We start from the raw sequence: 12,684 nt of genomic DNA on the forward strand, positions 1-12,684 counted from the left end.
GTTGAAGAGGGTCTGTGCAATCCTTCTGCCTAGTCCGCCATCTTGCCCCGCCTCCGGAATCCAACTGATTTTTGGATGTTGATCTTATATCCTGCCATGATGCTAAGTATCTCAATTAGTTCCAGTATTTTTTTTTTTTTTTTTTCTGAATCTCTTGGGTTTTCTATGTATAGGATCATATTGTCAGCAAATAGGGATAGTTGTACTTCTTCCTTAAGAGATGGGAATTATTTATTATTTTTTTTTACTGTGATTTGGGTGAAAGTTTACAGAGCAAATTCACTTTCCATACAGCAGTTCACACACACGTTGTCTCATGATATTGACTACAATTTACCTCAGTGCAACAACTCCCCTCCCACTACTACTGTGTCCATCCCTCCATGCACTCCTGCCCCCTGAGCTGTCTCTCTGTGCATAAACCCCTTCTTTCTCCCATGATTGTTCTCTCCAAGGAATGTATCTACCTCAGGTACATGTTCAACTCATATGCCTGTCTTTTGTTTGGCTGGAAGCCACAGGTGTGGGTTCAATCCCAGACCTGAAGGGCAGCTAGGGGCCATAGTCTCAGTGGTTCCACCAGGCTCATCGCACCAGCAAACCTGGTCCGAGATGGGAATTCTTAATGCGTGTGATTTACTGAGGGAGTTACATATCAGTTCTCCTCACCCTAACAGAGTTAGGACCAAACTTTATACGCTAAGGGCACAGTCCTCCAAACTGCCAGACACCATCCATAACACAAGTTCAGGTACTCTCAGGCCACCTGCACTTCTGACCAACTGGCTACAAATTTGGGGGTATATGCACCCTATTCATGATGCTAGTCACAAGCTCAGGAGTCCCCAGGATGCCCATACTTCTGACCTGTTGTTAGTGTTGGGTGCCATTGAGTCCATTCCAGCTCATAGCGACCCCATGTATGACAGAAGGAAACACTGCCTGGTCTCGTGCCATCCTTACAGCAGTAGGTATGTTTGAGCCCATTGTTGCAGCCACTGTGTCAGTCCATCTCCTTGAAGGCCCTCTTCTTTCTTGCTGACCCTCTACTTATCAAGCATGATATCTTTTTCTAGGGATTGGCCCTTTCTGATAACGTGTTCAAAGTAAGTGACACAAAGTCTCACCGTCCTTGCTTGTAAGAAGCATTCTGGCTGTGTTTCTTCCAAGACAGATTTGAGGTATATTCAATATTCTTCACCAACACCATAATTCAGATGTGTCAGTTCTTCTTCAGTCTTCTCTTTTCATTGCACAGCTTTTGCACACGTATGAGGTGACTGAAAAGACTGTTATTTGAGTCAGGCACACCTTAGTCTTCAAAGTGACATCTTTGCTTTTTAACATTTTTGCAACGGATCTGCCCATTGCAATTCATCATTTGATTTCTTGACTGCTGCTTCCAGGGGTATTGATTTTGTATTTAACTAAAATGAAATCCTTGACAGCTTGAGTCTTTTCTCCATTTATCATGATGTTGCTTATTGGTCCAGTTGTGAGGATTTTTTATTTTCATCAGTAAGTGCTTCACGTCTTCACTTGCAGCAAGCAGGATTGTGTCATCTGTGTGTTGCAGGTTTTTAATGAGTCTCCTTCTATTTGTGATGCCTAATTCTTCATATAGTCTAGTTTCTCATTCCATCACACTGTGGTGGCTTGCGTGTTGATGTGATACTGGAAGCTGTGCCATTGGTATTTCAAATACCATCAGGGTCACTCATGGTGGAAAAGTTTCAGTGGAGCTTTCAGACTAAGACAGACGAGGAGGAAGGACCTAGCAATCTACTTCTGGGAGGGAAAAAAAAAAAAAAAAAAAAACTAGTGAAAACCTTACTGATAGCTGTGGAACTTTGTCTGATACATTGCTAGAGGATGAGCCCCTCAGGTTGGAAGGTACACTAAGGAAGAGCTGCCTCCTCAATGTAGAGTTGACCTCAATGAATAAAGCTTTCAGGACCTTCTCTTGCTGATGTGCATGACTCAGAGTGAGACAAAACAGCTGCAAACAGCCATTAGTAACTGGAGCGTGGAATGTACAAAGTATGAATCAAGGAAAATTGGAAGTCATCAAAAATAAAATGCAATGCTGAAGATCAGTATCCTAGGCATTAATGAGTTGGAATGGACTGGTATTGGCCATTTTTTAATGAGACAATTATATGGTCTATTCTGCTGGGAACGACAAACTGAAGAAGAACAGCATTGTGTTCATCATCAGAAAGAACATTTCAAGATCCTCAAGTACAGCCTCTCACTGTTAGGATAACATCCTTGTGCCATTTAATATGGAAGACCATATTATATGACTGTAAAACTTCTGACCTGCTGACTACAAATTTGAGAGCTTCCACTGCTCGCTCAGGATGGATAATTCCCTAGAATAATTCACAGAACTCAGGAAAATTTATAAATATAATTTTTTATAGCAAAAATAATACAAAAGAAGAGACACATAGGGTGAGGTCTGGAAGAGTCCTAAACCCAGAATTTCCATGTTCCCAGGGACTTGCTGTTCTCCTCCTGTGTCTATGTCTATCACCAACCAAGAAGCTCCACAGAAGTTTTATTGGGGTTTCAGCACATAGATAGGTTGACTCACTGTCCATATGATTGAACTCAATCTTCAGCTCCCCCCAATCCTTCCCCCCCCAGGTGGGTCTTTCTGGAATGGCCAGCCTCCATTCTGAGTCAGCTCATGAACATAAACTCTCAGGTGTGGTCTGGAGCCTTCATGCATAACAAAGACACCCCTAGGGAAATTCCAAGGTTTAGAGGTTATCTGTTTCCCCAAGAACCAAGAACAAAGGCCAAATTCTTTGAGTAAAGTTAATTCTTCACCTCTCTGGAGAGGAGAGGGAAAGAATCAGGACAGGACAGAGAAGGAACTAAACCAGGATAAGGTCTCACTCAGCTGGAGTCTAGCTTCAGCCTGATCCACAGGAGATTGGGAGCAGGAATTACATCAGAGAATTGGTTCCCCTTGGGGCAAAAGGGCTAGCCTTTCGTACTCCAGTGTCAGTCAGCACTGGTTGTGGTGCCTGGGTGAGAGTGAGTGGGTAGGTGGGTGTTTTAACCTCTGGGACAAGGTGGCTTGCATTGCTGCAGTTCTCTAGGGCGGCGGTGAGCTAATAGCAGCCAACACTCCCAGCAGCTGGGAATAGCCCAGTGAAGAGATCTAGGCAGAGCACCAAAGTGACCAAGTGTCTATTCTTGCTGTTAGCTGCTGCCAAGTTGGCCCCCAACTTACAGTGGCCCCGCTGCACTTAACGGTGGTGACCCCATGCACTTACAGTGACCCCATACACAATGGGTCCAAATGCTACCTGATCCTGCACCATCCCTAGGATCGTTCACAGATTGGACCATTGTCACCCATAGGGTTTTCACTGGCTGCTTTTTGAAGGTAGATCACTAGGGCTTTCTTTCTGGTCTGTCTCGGTCTGGAAGCTCTGCTGAAACCTGTTCAGCATCATGGCAACACCCAAGCCCCCACTGACAAGTGGGCAGTAGCTGTGCATAAGGTGCATTGGCTGGGAATCGAACCCCGCTCTCCCGCATGGAAGGCGGACATTCTACCACTGAACCACCACTGCCGCCTTCGGTGTGTACTCCCAACCAAACTCACTGCCACTGAGTCAGTTCCAACTCATCGACCTCCACCGGGTTTCCAAGGCTGTAAATCTTTACAGAAGCAGACTGCCTCATCTTTCTTCTGTGGAGCGGCTGGAGGGCTGGAACCACCAACCTTTTGGTTAGCAGCCAAATGCCTTAACCAGTACACCACCAGAGCTCCTCTAAGTGTCTACTGCAGATGGGTAAAACAGTACTTTTATTTTTACTGCTCTCTAAATGAAATTTAGCATTGTTTTCTGTTATGGAAATAGGCAGTACCTCGTAATACTATCAGCAATGTCTGTGACTTTGTCACCAATAAAGATCACATATATTTTGTGTCACATTACTGGTGTTGCTCATGTCCTTGAAGTATCCTTTATGTTCATCAATAAAATTATGCTAGTTAATAGACCTGCTAGATTTTTTGTTTGATAAAGGACATACATTATTTCATTAATTTTTTTTCTTTGAAATATTTTGATGAAAGTGTGTATAATTATATTCCTTTGTTGTCCTACTTATTGTATACATTTGAAAACATTATTCTGAGAAGTGGCCCATAGCTTCACTAGACTGCCAAAGGAATCTGTCTATGAAACAAAAACGGTTCAGAACCTTGTTCTAAGGCCTTGGCCTCCTCTGCATTCAACCAGCAGTGGGGGAGGGGGAGGGCATGGAGGATTACAGGGGAGGTTGTTATGGATTAGGCCTGGAAATAACATACACAGGTCTGCCCACATTGCATTGGCCTAACTCAGTCCCCTGACTACACTTAACTGCAAAGGAAGCTGGGAAATGTAGTCTGTCTGTGTGTGCAGAATGAAGAGGAAGGGATGTGGGGAATGAGCAGCAGTGTGGGCCACAATGCTCAATAAATGTTCATTGACAACCTGAGTGAATGAATGTTCTATTCAAGGTGTCCTCTTTGTGGGCTGGGGAGGAGGGGCAGAGGGGTGATTCTCTGGAGGGATCCTGAGTCCCCCGCCATGTTGTCTCCTTAGGACAAGTCACGCCAAGGCCAAAGCTGAAGCAGCAGAACAGGCTGCCCTGGCCGCTAACCAAGAGTCCAACATCGCCCGCACATTGGCCAGGGAGCTGGCTCCAGACTTCTACCAGCCAGGTAGGGCAGAGAAGGGGGAAGCCCCTGGGATGGAGGGACACTTTCCTTCGCTTGCTGCAAACCTGAGATGCCCAAGTGGGTTCATAGATGTTTGTGAGCTTTAGAAACTGTGGGGCATGGTGCACACATGGGATGGTATGATGAAAGAGGGCTGTAGGGAAGCTACATCCATGCTCTTACATTGCTGAGATGGTTATGGGCAGATCAGAGGCTCCCAACTGTGGACTGACCCCATGCAGACTGTCTTCTCTGCTCAGAGCAGGGAAAACAGTTGGAGTAGGTGAGGCTTACAGCAAGAAAGAGTCTTTGGGTGATGAGAGGACAGAAGGCTTCCTGCAGTTACTCAATGGTTGCAATCAAGCATTGATTGAGTATTGCCACATGTCAGGCACTGTGCTTGGCCCTGAGGCATACACAGCTAGGATCCAGAATCTAGAGGAACAGAGAGTCATGAAGACAAAGTAGCAGGGGGTGAGGCATACAGACTCAGTGTGAATTCAAATCCTGACTGCACTGTTGACAGTGCTGGGACCTTGGGCAAGTTATTGAACCTCTGGAAGCCTCACTTTCCTGGTCTGTAAAGTGGTGCCTGCATTTTTGATGGAGATCAAATGCATGTCAGGTGCCAGCACATTGCGTAGTCAGCGCCCAGTAACTTGGCCGATGTTTCATGATTATGATTAAATTGCACACTGCATGATGAGTGCTGCATGATTAGAACACAGGCTTTAGGGGCTCCTAGGGGGATGGAACCAGTCAAGCCAGGGGAGGTGTTAGAGAAGGCTGTCCCCGGGAGAAGCCATTGGAGCTGAATCTTGCAGGCTGAACAGGAGTTCACCAGGTCCGCGGATCTCAAACTCCGCAATCACTGGTCCCACCTCAGAAGTGTCGATTGAGTAGATGTGGGGTGGAGCCCAAGAGTTTGCACTTCTAACACGTTCTCAAGTGATACTGATGCTGCCCACTAGCCTGGGGCCCATCCTTTGAGAGCTGCTGCAACAGGTAGTGCTGAGGAGGATGGAGGAATCCAGAGGCAAGGACTGGAGCTAGAAAGGCACAGATAGTGGGAACATCACGCCTTGCAGGGAAGCTAGATTGTAGCTGACAGTGGTAGTGAGGCTGCGGAGTCCCTCCAGCTCAGGTAGAGATACTGCACTTGGGTGGAGCCGTCGGGAGTTCCTAGGGGTGGGAGATGGGTGTTCTCTGCGTGGAAGCGTTTTTAAGGTGAGCGACGTGATTTGATTTGTGCTTTCTAAACATGTTCTGGCTGCAGCAAAGAGAGACGAGAGCAATAAATAGATGAAAGACCATTGAGCGCACATGTTGCCTGGGAGGTTGAATGGGATTTACAGTCACGTCCCATCACAGTGCTCCCCCTGCTGGTCCGAGAAAGAATGACCATGGCTGGCTGGGCTTTGCAGGTCATAGCAACAGTTGTAAGGATGTTTGTGCCAGGCACTTTTACTTGGGTTCTCTCATTCCATCCTTCCATGGTATTTATGAAACAGACATTGTCAGGTCTGTTTTACAGATAAGAGAATGGAAAGAACCAGTGCTGGGGTTAAGAGCATAAACGCTGGAGCGAGGTCAGCAGTGTGACTTTGGTCAAACGACTTAACCTGCAGAACCTCAGTTTCTTCATCTGTACAGTGGAGGTTAACAATAGCAGCAGCCTCATTTTGTTGTTTTTGTTATGCGACCCCATGTGGTAGAGTAGAAGCGCTGATAGGGTTTTCTGGGCTGTAATCTTTACTGAAGCCAACTGGCCGGTGAGCAGATCCTCACACCTTTTTCTCCCGGGAGAGGCTGGTTGGAACCACTGACCTTTCGGTAAGCAACCGAGGACTTAGCCATTGGGCCACTGTGGCTCCTTACCGATTATTAAAAAGATGAGTTAATATTTGGAATTGCATAGAACAGTGTTTGTGTGAGTGCTGGTCGAGTGAATAAATGACACTCAGCGAAGATGTGGCTTCCCCGAGATCACCCATAGGGGGCACCGGGTTCGAATCCAGCCTCCCTGTGTTCTCCCCTCCGCAGGCCCCGAGTATCAGAAGCGCCGGCTGCTTCAGGAGATCCTGGAGAACTCAGAAAGCCTGCTGGAGCCCCCCGACCGGGGTCCCGGCGCCACGGGGCTCCTGGGGCCGCCCCGCGAGAGCCCGCAGCTGCATGAGCGCGAGACCCCGCAGCCCGAGGGCGGTCCCCCGTCGCCAGGCGGGACGCCTCCGCAGCCCAAGCGGCCCAGGCCGGGGGCCACCAAGGACGGCCTGCTGGGCCCGGGCGCCTGGAACGGCGAGCCGGGAGGCGAGGCCGGGCTGCCGGTGACGCCGTCCGAGGGCGCGGGCCGCCACAGTCCAGCGCGCCCGGGCCCCGAGCGCATGGCTATCGAGGCGCTGCAGGCGCCGCCCGCGCCGTCGCACGAGCCCGAGGTGGCGCTCTATCAAGGCTACCACAGCTACGCCGTGCGCACCGCGCCGCCGCAGCCGCCGCCCTTCGAGGAAGAGGAGGAGCCCGAGTCCCCCCGGTCCGACTCGGCGCCCTCGTCCCCGGTCACCGCCCCCACGCAGGCCCCTGCGCCCCGGGGCCCCGAGCCCCCGTCGCCTGCCAAGCTGGAGCCCAAGCCCATCGTCCCCAAGGCCGAGTCCAAGGCCAAGGCCCGCAAGACGGAGGCCCGAGGGCTGACAAAGGCCAAAAAGAAGGCTCGGAAGGAGGCAGCGATGGCGGCGGAGGCCGAGGTCGAGGTGGAAGAGGTGAGGTTGGCGGCAGAGAGGGGGTGCGAAGGTCGAGTCCCCCTTCCACCTCCAGAGAGATGACGGAAGCAGGATAGGGCAGGGGACGGACCCCAGCAGAGATGGGCGCTTCGTTTTCAGGAGCTGTGACCTGACCCACAGGGAGTCAGGGGCATTAGGTCAAACTTAAGAGTCATCCCTGCTTTGAGGCAGGGGCTGTCCTAGGCATCCCATCAGAAGAGAGCAGTTTTCTGGAGAAGGGGGTGGCGGTGAGCCAGCAGAGGCTGGGGATAGATGCACCTGCGAGGGCTGGGGCCGGGGCCAGGGCAGTGTCTGGGGGAGTAGCAGCAGCGACTGCTACCAGTTGTAGCAGGTAGGGCTTCCTGGAGGTCCAGCAGGCCTGGGGGTGTGGACCTCAGGGCTTGCTCAAGCAGGCTGGGAGCTGGGACCAGGAGCGGGAAGGATGAAGCTAGGCTCTGAGAGATTTCAAGAGGAATTAGCAGGAGGGAAGGCAGGACATCGGGGCCTGTGTTCCTGCCCCTCACTAGACCCAGAGGCAATGGGTTCATTATTCCCAAGAACTCTTGCCGCTCTGATGGTGTGTGGTCTAGGGGCTGGGGATACAGCAGTGAACAGATGGAGGATGCCCTCAGGAGGGTCTGTCCAGCTCCTGTTCCTCTGAGTCCAGCCTTGTGACCTGGGGTTGGGGGGCGATGAGGGTGCCTCAGAGGCCTGGGGACCTCACGTAGCCTCTCTCCACCACTCCCAGGTCCCCAACACTGTCCTCATCTGCATGGTGATTCTGCTGAACATCGGCCTGGCCATCCTGTTTGTTCACCTCCTGACTTGACCCTCGTCTGCCAGGTGCGGCTCAGGGTGGGGTGTGGTGGGAGCCTGCTGGGAGAACTGGCACCAGGGTGATGGGCAGAGGGCCTTTTGGTTACTGGGCATCCATCCAGGACTTACTGAGGTACACACCCCACAGAAACACTGGCCCAGGAGTTGGGATTTGACTGATCAACCCCCCTCCCCTCCAGCACCCCTCTCATTAGCTCAGCATTTGCAGAGCACCTGCTCTGTCAGGCCTTGGCTCACTGGGCCTTCACTCACTGACTTATTCATTAATTCACTCATTCATTCATCCGACCACATTTACTGGACAGCTGCTCTGCTGGGAGCTGGGGAAATAGCAGATATTCACTCCTGCTTTCAGAAACTGGACTGACCACCATGAGAGGAGCCCCTGAGTATATAGCTCATTGTGTAAAAGTTTTGTAGTTCAAACCTGACTCTTGGCTCCCTCCTCACAACCCCCAGGGGTCTAGACGTGTCCTCCTGGGGTGCTCTTCTTTCTGCCCAGCCTTTCTTTCTCACCCCACCTCAGTCATTAGCCCCTCTGCCCCTAGACCCCACTCTGTCCCTCCGTCCCCTCATCCTGGAACCCTGCTGCTAGTCATTGGTTCCATCTCCTGTTCTCCCATAATGGAGCTGGGGGACTGGCTGCAGCCTTGTGAGAAAAGGTGGGCTGGGCTGAAGGGAAGTGGCCCTCTCTTGTCTCAGGGTGAAGTATCTACAAGGCAGAGAAGACCTTTCTGCTGCTAGGACCTGCCTTTATAGCCTTAATCCTGTGCTGGGTCATGCTGACAGTTTCTGTCTCTTTCCTCCTCCACACCAAAGACCCCTCCTACAATCCCAGCTCAGTGTGGACTGTCCCACCCCCACCCAGGCCCCAGAGGGTTCCTTCCCTGTCCTGTCACCCATGGAAATGTTGGGTGCCATCAGGTTGATTCCGACTCACGGTGACCTGGTGGGACAGAGTAGAACTGCCCCATAGCATTTCTAAGGCTGTAATCTTGACAAGAGCAGACCAGCACATCTTTCTCCCACCCACATAAATGGTCAGTGACAATATTAGCCTAGTAGGTGCTGCTCTGGGCATGAACGCTGAGCTCTGCAGGGTCTGTGTTTGGGAGGGGATCTGAGAAAGCTGCCTGCAGGACCTGAAGGATGAGAACTGAACCAGCAGGCAGTGGGGGAGGAGGAAGAGGAGGATGTAAGAGACAGCATGTGCAGAGAACCAGAGCCGGCGTCCCCAAGGAAAATGGAGCGGTGGCTCAGGGCCTAGTCTCTGATCCCATGGAGCCTCAGAGCCAAGGGGCAAGGCTGTCTGGGGGCCTGAGGAGATGAGATCTTGTCCCTAGAGAAGATCAGTCCCAATGCTTGCAGTCTGTGCCTGGCTGGGGTTCAACTTGGTTTGCCCTCCTTCCCTCGCCTGACCCTCCTGCTGTCTCTGCAGAGCCAGGAGTTCCTGCTGAGGACACCAGGACCTCTCTTTCTGCAGCGCCAGGCAGGGTGGCCAAGGAGGACTGGACTCTGGACCTGGCCACACCAGACGTTTAAGGAGGCCTTCCGTTGCGCCAGTGCTGGGTGGTGGACGGTGCCAAGAGGAATAGAATGTGCTGGAACCTTCCGGAAGCTCTCCACCCCATCACAGAGAAGGCCCTGAGAGAATGAGGCCTGATCCTTTGAGCTTCCTTACCTGCTCCTGTCCTTGATTCCCATCTACAACTTTGTCCCTCTCTGGGCTTTTGTGTGTTTTGGGAGAAGTCACTGAATCAAGAGATGAATGTTAAATCCCACCCCCTTCCTGCTACGCCCCCCTTTCTTTAACCTCTGGCTGGTAGGCCGAGGCCTCCCGGGAAAGCAGAGGGAGTGATGTGATCCCTTGTGGCCACGAGGGGGACACCCTCAGGCCTGCGCCGAGGCCCTGCTTTTTGCGGTGTTGATCCTGCGCCCACATGCCCGTGGTTACACATGCCCTGAATGACAGCAAAGCAGTGGACAAGCTCAGTTGTGCTTCTGTCTCTCTCCGCAGTCCACGTTGCTTCCCATCTGGACCAATGGAAGTGGGGGAGACCTGAACACCTGGAGCCTTGGTTGGGAAGCCACTGACCAGGTGGCCAGGCGTGCGAGTGGGAGGGAGGGGTCTCCCTGAGGCTGGTGGAGTCCAGCTGCTGTGATAATGCCCTGACTGGCTTGTTTGCTTCCCACCAGGGCCCCCCATGGGCTCAGGGAACAGCCCAGGCAGATGTCCCAGGGGCACACTCCCAGGCGGGTGCTGGGGACAGGCTGCCTGTCAAGTAGCATTTCCCAGCAAGGGTCTGGGGCTCCCACTGGGTGCTTGGGGTGTCCCATTGCTTGCTTGGCCAAAGACTATACTTGCATGTCCCTCACTTGAAGCTGTTTTGTGCCACACTGGGTCTCTGGATCCTTGTGCTCGCGGGGGATGGGGAAGAGAGGGGTTGTGCCCTCCGCCTTGAGGAGAGAGGGAAGGGCTGCTGGGCCCCAGGGAGCCCGGGGAAGAACGTGGCCCGGCCTCCAAGCAGAGTTGGAGGGGCTACTGCTTCCTGCCTCTGCGGCTCTGGACCTTGGGGCTTTTGGCCTTGTGGCCGGCCTCCCAGGGCAGCTCTGCGACTGGAAGATTGCTTCTGATGGGTCAGCCTCCCTTTGCCCCTCTGTATTCCTCCGGCTTCACACTGACTGCTTCTGGCACTGCTGGGCCCCGAGGGGCGGTTGCAATTCTTGACTCCGTTTCTGCTGAGAGGAGCCTACAGCCTCTCCATCCTCAGCCCGCCACTCCAGGCTCAGTTCCTGGGGAGGGAGGGGGGGTGGGGGCCTGCTCAGGGCTGACAGGGCTGTGGCCCAGGTCTGGGCTCTGAGACCACATCCAGCTTTGGGGTTTGGTCTGATGCTTGGGGCGAGCCTTGGGAAGCCTGAGCTCCGGCCTACTTGGGGGCTGGTGTTTGGAGAGAGGGTTTAAGATGCTGCCGTCTGTGTAATAATAAACCCGCGTCTGTTCACAGGCTCCAGCCGGGCTGCAGTGTCTGCTTGTGGGCCCAGGAGGAGGCAGTGGCTGTAGAAGGGCCGGGGGACTGGGCATCCCACTGGTCCAGCCTCCCCGCTTCCCGTAGTACCTGTTGAGGGGCAGTTCTGGGGGGGGAGGCTCAAAGGCCACAGACCTTCCAGGGAAGAGCCTGCATTTCTAAAGCAGACTTCCAGAAGCTTCTCAGAGCAGGCTACAGTGAAAGAACAAGGTCAGGTCACCATGGCCTACAGTCCTGGCTCAGTCCTTCAGCTCACTTTCCTGAGCCTCAGTTCCCTTATCTATAAAATGGGGGTAATGGTAGCACCTGGCTCTGGGGTTGCAGTGAGGACTGCATTCAATGGCAAAGCTACATAAAGCCCAGCAGTGGGAAAAACCAAACCAAACTCACTGCCATCGAGCTGATTCCAACTCACAGCGACCCCCATTGGGTAACCGAGGCTGTAAATCGTTATGGAAATAGATTCCCTGGTCTTCCTTCCGTGGAGTGGCTGGTGGGTTTGAACTGCTGACCTTCTGGTTAGCAGTCAAGTGCCTTATCCACTATGCGACCAGAGCAGTAGAAAGCAGTTGAGAAATGAAGACTTGTGTTACAATCAATATTGCTTGGCTACTAACTGAAAGTCAGACGTTTGAACCCACCCATGGCTCTGTAGGGAAAAAGACCTGGCAATAAAGATTGTTTTCGTTGTTAGATGCCATTGACTCACGACGACCCTATGTACGACAGAACGAAACGCAGCTTGGTCCTGCACCATCCTCACAACCGTTGCCACATTTGAGCTCATTGTTGCAGCCACTGTGTCAGTTCATCTCATTGAAAGTCTTCCTCTTTTTTTTTTTTTTTGACCATCTGGTTAACCAAGGGGAAAAGGCCCTTAATGAAATAGATAGACAAAGTGGCTGCAACGATGGGCGCAGGTATAGCAAAGATCATGAGGCTGGCATAGGACTGGGCGGTGTTCGTTCTGTTGTACATGAAGTCGCTGTGAGTCAGAGACCACTCACCAGCACCTAACAACAACAGCAACAACTGCTTTACCAAGCATCATGTCCTTCTCCAGGGACTAACCCAAAACCCACTGCCATTCAGTTGGATCCACCTCATAGTGACCCCTCCTTGGGTTTCCAAGGCGCTATCACTACAGAAGTAGATTGCCCAACCTTCCTTCTGAGGAGTGGCTGGTGGGTTTGAACCGCCAGCCTTCTGGTTAGCAGGCAAGTGCCTTAGGCACTACGCCACCAGAGCTCCCACTGTGCCACCAGAGCTCCCTCTCCAGGGACTGGTCCCTCCTAATACATGTCCAAAGTATGTGAAACTAAGTTGCCATCCTGTG

General features: G+C 52.2%; 1 protein-coding gene and 1 non-coding gene across 2 annotated transcripts in view; one reads left to right on the forward strand and one right to left on the reverse strand.

Moving 5' to 3' along the window:
* Positions 1 to 8,314, forward strand: part of JPH2 (junctophilin 2) — a 105,174-nt gene extending 96,860 nt beyond the window's left edge. Inside the window, exons 4-6 of the mRNA XM_007938414.2 lie at positions 4,617 to 4,735; positions 6,776 to 7,485; positions 8,234 to 8,314. Coding sequence (XP_007936605.1) covers positions 4,617 to 4,735; positions 6,776 to 7,485; positions 8,234 to 8,314 — 910 coding nt within the window. The remainder of the gene's footprint in view (positions 1 to 4,616; positions 4,736 to 6,775; positions 7,486 to 8,233) is intronic.
* Positions 3,523 to 3,593, reverse strand: TRNAG-UCC. Its single transcript has one exon. It is a non-coding gene; the product is annotated as a tRNA-Gly (tRNA).
* Positions 8,315 to 12,684: the final 4,370 nt, after the last annotated feature.

This window comes from Orycteropus afer, unplaced genomic scaffold (genome assembly GCF_000298275.1).
Source record: "Orycteropus afer afer isolate SDZICR_OR568_19922 unplaced genomic scaffold, OryAfe1.0 scaffold00049, whole genome shotgun sequence".
Lineage (NCBI taxonomy): Eukaryota > Metazoa > Chordata > Mammalia > Tubulidentata > Orycteropodidae > Orycteropus > Orycteropus afer.